The following is a 6,186-nucleotide window of genomic DNA, read 5'->3' as shown; positions in this document are numbered from 1 at the left end:
CAGAGCCTGATGCAGGGCTTGAACTCATGAACCACGAGATCGTAACCTGAGCTGAAGACGGATGCTTAACCGACTGAGCCACCCAGGCGCCCCTAAGTAACAGGGATTTTTAAAAACGTTCCTGCTCCCTGCACGTCTGTGCCTCTTCCTAGCTGCTTTTCCCTGTTTGCTCTGATCCCCATATTCGGTGCCAGCAGCTGCTGCCAGGTGTCCCCGATCCCAGCCGTCTGCCCCTGATGAAGAGGGGGGCTCCGTGCCATCCGGGATGAGCAGCACTGAGTTGGAACAACCCGTCCTCTCTGCGGGGACGTGACAGGCTGTACCTTGAGAGATGCGGCAGGGAGGCCACTATCTTTAGGTCTTTTCTCTGGAGCTGGACAGGTTCCAGAACAGCGTCTTCCAATGATGTCAGCTGGGAAAGCGAGGTTCTGGCTGCCCGAAGCATGCCGGGAGTCGAGGGAAGAGGGGCGTGCAGACAGCCGCTCGCCCCCTGGCCAGCAGTGCGGAGGAGGGACCCCCCGGAACCGGCCGCTCGCAAACCCGGCCGGGTCTGACACTTAGAACTCTGTGGGATGCAGGACCGCCTCTCTGGGGCTCTGCCCTTGCTTCTGCGGAACCGCCTGCCCATCTGCTTGCCAGCTTCCCGAACCACACCGTGCCGCACTCCCCTTCCCTGCGTTTAATTCTGTTCGTGTAGTTGTCCTCAGGTTTGGGAAGCAGCAAAATTATACGTGTGGATTCAATTCACATCTCAACCCAGACAGACCCTAATTATTCTGTGCTTTGATGAAAGTGAAGTTTACATGCGACCAAAAAAAACTTAGATTTTAAATAGCCTTAATTAAAAAACAAAACAAAACCATACGTATATAAATACGACACCTGTCCCTCTGCAGATTCCTTCATTTCTGGCAATTTCAAAAAGAGGCTAAAATCTTGAAAGTCACGACAGCGTGGCTGCTGCACTGCGGACAGCCCGTTAAAAGGGATGTAATTCAAGGCAGAGGCCCCCACGTACAGACCCAACTGGCTCTACTTCTGCTGGTCAAGACTTCTTTAAAAACTGCACTCCTGTCTTTTGTCACTTCTCCTGTGACATTACTGCTTCAGTTTTCTTACCTGTAAGTAAGGTTAGTCACACCCCTCCACCTCTGTTAGGTTGTTGGATTAAATGAGGCACGAATTAGTAATCACTTTGGGTCTCCGGGCTCTACGCCAGTCACTGCCCTCCATCCAAAGGTCTGTGCCCTTGAAATGCTGGCCCCGCGCTGCACTGGGTCTGTAGGGGGCACCAGAGAGACACCGCAGGAAGCTGGCCTTGTGTCTCTGGGCTGTGGTGCCCTGGGTCCCCGGGCTACTCCACTGGGAGCGAGGCACTCAGACAGAAGCCCGGGGGGTGGGGCTGACATCTGCTGTACTGGTGTGACGTGTGTGCGTTTGTATGCGTGCAGGGCGTGTGTCCACAGACACATTTAATTCCTAGTTCTGTGTGGTTCGTGAGAAACGACCCCTCGTGGGGCGCCTGGGAGGCTCTCCATCAGTTGAGCATCTGACTCCGGCTCAGGTCACAGTCTGTGAGTTCAAGCCCCACATCAGGCTCGGTGCTGACGGCTCAGAACCTGGAGGCTGCTTCGGATTCCGTCTTCCCCTCTCTCTGCTCCTCTCCCCCTCGCTCTCTGTCTCTCTCTCAAAAACAAGTAAACATTAAAAAAAAAAAAATTTTTTTTAAATAAAAAAGAAATGACGTCTCAGTAGCTATGGGCACACCTACCTCCAGATCTTGGTTTCCAACCACCGTGCTCCGTGAAAGCGGGGGCTCCCCAGGGGTGACTCCAGGACCTGGCATCTCACCGTATGAGAAAGCAGCATGACGGGTGCGTGTGCAAGGCCAGGGGGACCAAGTGGAAGCGGCTCCCAGCAGCCATTTCAGGGACAAGGTGGGCAACAACATCAGGGATATACATAAATGAACGTGAAGTGACCGGAGGAGGAGGAGGAGGAACAAGGAACGTTGAGGACAAACCAGTAACGTGGCAGAGCGGTGGGGGACAGACCGCCCGAAGACGCTGCAGTGGGAAGCCTGGTACGGAACAGGTGCACGCAGTCCTGTGGCGTCTCCCGGCAGAGTGCGGGACCTTCTCGTGGGGACACGAGGCCAGCACACGCCACGCGAACCACGGGAAACCACGGGCAACCTACCAGGAGGCGGACAAGTCCACGAGGGCCTCGTCCCACGTCCCAGTGAGCGAGCAGAGCTCCTCTGCGGTATTCTTGCTGAACACAGGACACAGACCAAAACCGAAGCAGTCCACAAGGCAACTGACCTGTGACCCCCGAAGATGTCACGATCAGGGAGGGCAGACAGCCGCTCCGCATCGGAAGGGACTCGAAAGGCGGGACAGCTGGACCGGGCCAACAGGCGGGATGGGGGCCCAGGACTGAGGGTCATCTGACGTCAACGTCAACGCTAACATTTATGCTGCAACCACCTACCAGGTGCCGCAGGAGGATGTGGGGTCATTTGCCACAGAGAAAAAAGGTCCTCATCTTGGAGTTGTGATTCAAAGAGGTGGGTGGGGGAGGGGAATCAGCGGGCGCTCTGATATACTAAGATGGTAACAACTGGGCCAGCGAGGGGGCAGGGGCCTGACGGTTCTCCACACCGCACTCTCCTTTCTCACAACCATCACACTTCTGGAAAACCCTCGCCACCAGCCCCAGGACCTTGCCTGGCACGTGGCAGGAACTCAGGAAGCAATTGAGGGAAAGGGCCCCCTGCAGCGCCTGCCTGAAGTGTATCACCTGCAGGCTGGGAACCACGGTGCCCCAGGGGCCCAGGTGAGCCCCCAGCCAAGCCCACACCTCCTGTGAGCCGACCGACTGGACCCACAGGAACGCTTTGTGACACCTTCACACTAAAAGTCCTTTGACCAGCTAAGAATGCGTGAATTCTACCATTTCCATTTGCCCAAAAGGAAGTTTAGTCCTTCCGCCTCCTGAAGACCGAAACGGGTCATTCGCACATACACATCGTCATCAACAATTTATTTAAACGTTCCAAGGATCCCAACCCCATTTAAAGACTAAACCCACAACATCCCCCATTCAATAAAAGCACACAAAACTCTCAGAGTTAGTACCACAGCCCACGAGACAGCTCTTCCTCTAAGAAAAGTTTATTTGACTTTTATTACGAAGGCACACAAGTCATCTGAGGCTTCAGATATTAGCCCACCGCATGTGAACGTCACACTGTTAACGTGCAACTTCACAGCTATTAAGGTTTACAAAACGGTCTTCCGACGATTCAGGAGTTAGATTCTTTCTATAAATAATAGTTAAAACAATAATTAAGCCCAACAGAGGCGTAACAAAAGGGACCTGAAAATTCCTTCAAGGGCAGTTTTGTTTCTCGATGGAAGTTTAAGACCTTAACGGTGAGAGTCTACGACTGCCTGAAACACGCACCATGGACCAGCTTTGCCAAAGAAACCGTAAACGGGCTAAAAAAGTATCGTGAAAGCAGCACTGAGGTCATTTACAGACTGTTCTATCATTTCCACCAGTTTTCAAAAATATGCACTTTGTGGGTCAGAAGCTCCGGGTTTGGCTCTGGGCACCAAGGTGGAGGCCTCCTCACCGGGGCAGGGCGCCCTCGGCCGGGTCGGGGCCCGGGGCCGCGTCCACGCTGGCGCTGGCGGCCGGCTCCACGCCGTGTTCGGCCCCCGCCTCCTCGGCCTCCGGCGGCCCCGAGCCGCCCTCGCTCTCAGGCGCCAGGACGGCCCCTTCCTTCTTCTTCTCCGCCAGCACCTCCAGCCCCATCATCCTGAGATAATGAAGCCGTTCGTTCTTGGGCACGAAAGTCCGAATGGAGGCCTTTCCCCGCCATCCACATAACACGATGGGACACTGGAGGGTGTCCGGTTTCCTACGAACAAGATGGCTGTGCGTGAGCGTTAAGCGTCCTCCCTTCATCTAGAGAGGGGAACACGCAACCTCTCCAGAAACAACATGCCCAAACCCCGGGGGCGCATTTTAGTCTGTGATCCTACGGAAGGTTTTCTCAAAGGCCGATCAGCAACTTCCTCACGTCCTAAATATCCTCGACATCCTCGCGTTGGCCGGTTTTTCTTTCTGCAAGCTCCCAGTGGAATAAGCCCCAAATCCAGAGTTCACACACACTTCCGATGCCAGAATCTAGATTCTTCCAGCTGCTCAAATGTGAACACGGGTCACACCTCACACCACCGACAGGCGCGGCTGCCCGGGGCCTCCCCGCCCATCGTCGGAGACGAGGCTCCTTGCAGGTTGCAGAGCCGGGCCTGGAGCCACACAGCCCTTCCTCGCCACCCTCAGTGCTTCCCCTACCTCGGTCCAGGTGACCCCGAGTCTCCTTGGCCCCCCCCCACCCCGCAGAGCAGCACGGGGCCCCCACGCACCGTGCTCACTTTTTCCAGCCCGCTGGGTCACCGCCTCCCGCAGTCCGGGGATCCGCCTCAGACCCCTGCCCACCCGCTGGCCTTTCCTCGGCTGACGTGGCAGTGACTGTCCCGCCCCCGTGTCCCTGACGAGCACTACACAATCATCACTGCCTTTCAAACGAGACTCTGGTCTGGTTTTGGGGCTCCTAAAGCCCCGCTCCATTAACCCCACGTCCCACCGCCGTGCGACGCCAGGCATCAGTGATGTGGGCGGAGAGAGGAACACACTCTAGGTTAAAAAAGCAAACAGGGAGGCTCCCGGGTGGCTCGATCCGTTGAGCGTCCAACTTGGGCTCAGGTCATGATCTCGCGGTCCGTGAGTTCAAACCCCGCGTCGGGTTCTGGGCTGACAGCTCAGAGCCTGGAGCCTGTTTCGGATTCTGTGTCTCCCTCCCTCTCTGCCCCTCCCCTGCTCGCTCACTCTCTCTCTCTCTCAAAAATAAATATTGGGCGCCTGGGTGGCTTAGTCGATTAAGCATCCGACTTCAGCTCAGGTCATGATCTCACGGTCCGTGAGTTTGAGCCCCGCGTCGGGCTCTGTGCGGACAGCTCGGGGCCTGGAGCCTGCTTCGGATTCTGTGTCTCCCTCTCTCTCTGCCCCTCCCCTGCTTGTGCTCTCTCTTTCTCTCTCAAAGACTAAATAAACATTAAAACAAAAAAATTTTAGGGGCGCCTGGGTGGCTCAGCCAGTTAAGCATCTGACTTCAGCTCAGGTCATGGTCTCACTGCTCGTAGGTTCGAGCCCCACATCAGGCTCTGCGCTGACAGCTCAGAGCCTGGAGCCTGCTTCGGATTCTGTGTCTCCCTCCCTCTCTGCCCCTCCCCTGCTCGTGCTCTCTCAAAAATTAACAATGAAAAATAAATAAAAACAAACAAACAGAAAAAGGGGCTGAACCAACACGAGAAACAAGCCACTACCAAGAGAGGGAAGGACACCCGTGTCTGTCTCTCCAGGGGGTGGCGGGGGGGGGGGGGGGGGGGTGGGGGGTGGGGAAACGTGGACAGCACGTTGGTAAGAAGGATGAGAGGAATCGACCGGAATTCCCAAACTCCCACTTGCTTCTTCTGCGCTTTCTCCCCAGTAATCCCTGCAGCTGTCTTTCCGCTCATATAACAGGTCAGCACGGGAGAAGCACCTGGCATCACTATTGCTAAAGACCACATCCGGGTCCTTGTCTGAGCAGTTCTGCGAAACCGCCCCCTGTTCCCGACACCACTGGCCCTTCCTTTTTCCTTTCCGTGGACCTTCCGGGGGTCTGGGAGCGGGCGAGGCGTCTCCCACCTAAACCACCTCCTGGCCCGGCTGCGCCAGGAAAGCCCGTCTCCGTCGTACACAGAAGACACCTGGCAAGTCAGGTCGACACAGGCGCTCCGCGGCTCGGCATGTGCCTGGGTCTCCTCTGTCCTGCTTTGTGCCCCTCCCTTTTGTGCCCGTTTCACAGATGCGGACCTCGGATGCTGGCCCAAGAGCCCGCGAACCCTGGTTCCTGTCTACACCGCCCTCCGGAGCTCCGGCACCGTGCTTGTGGCGGACGCGGCATCAACACGCTCGGGCCCCGAAGGTCCACACCTGGGACTCCGAGTCCCCTCGCTTCCCAAAGCGTGTGAGCGGCGGCCTGCCAGCGTCTCCAGCACGTTCCGACCCAGCAGGTGAGCTCTGCCCTCACTTCCCCCTTCATCAGACGACACCTGCCCAGTCAAAAGC

At 56.6% G+C, this 6,186-nt stretch overlaps 1 protein-coding gene across 1 annotated transcript in view; it reads right to left on the bottom strand.

Moving 5' to 3' along the window:
• Window positions 1-3,160: 3,160 nt before the first annotated feature.
• Window positions 3,161-6,186, bottom strand: part of NSUN2 (NOP2/Sun RNA methyltransferase 2) — a 28,815-nt gene continuing 25,789 nt past the window's right edge. Inside the window, exon 19 of the mRNA XM_047094218.1 lies at window positions 3,161-3,928. Within this exon, the coding sequence (XP_046950174.1) occupies window positions 3,637-3,928 (292 nt within the window). The 3' untranslated portion in view covers window positions 3,161-3,636. The remainder of the gene's footprint in view (window positions 3,929-6,186) is intronic.

The sequence above is a fragment of the Lynx rufus genome, unplaced genomic scaffold (genome assembly GCF_022079265.1).
Source record: "Lynx rufus isolate CCGP_SWC_20201006 ecotype Redwood Valley unplaced genomic scaffold, mLynRuf1.p SCAF_1, whole genome shotgun sequence".
NCBI classification, from domain to species: Eukaryota; Metazoa; Chordata; class Mammalia; order Carnivora; family Felidae; genus Lynx; species Lynx rufus.
This window is presented reverse-complemented; position numbering and strand designations above follow the sequence as displayed.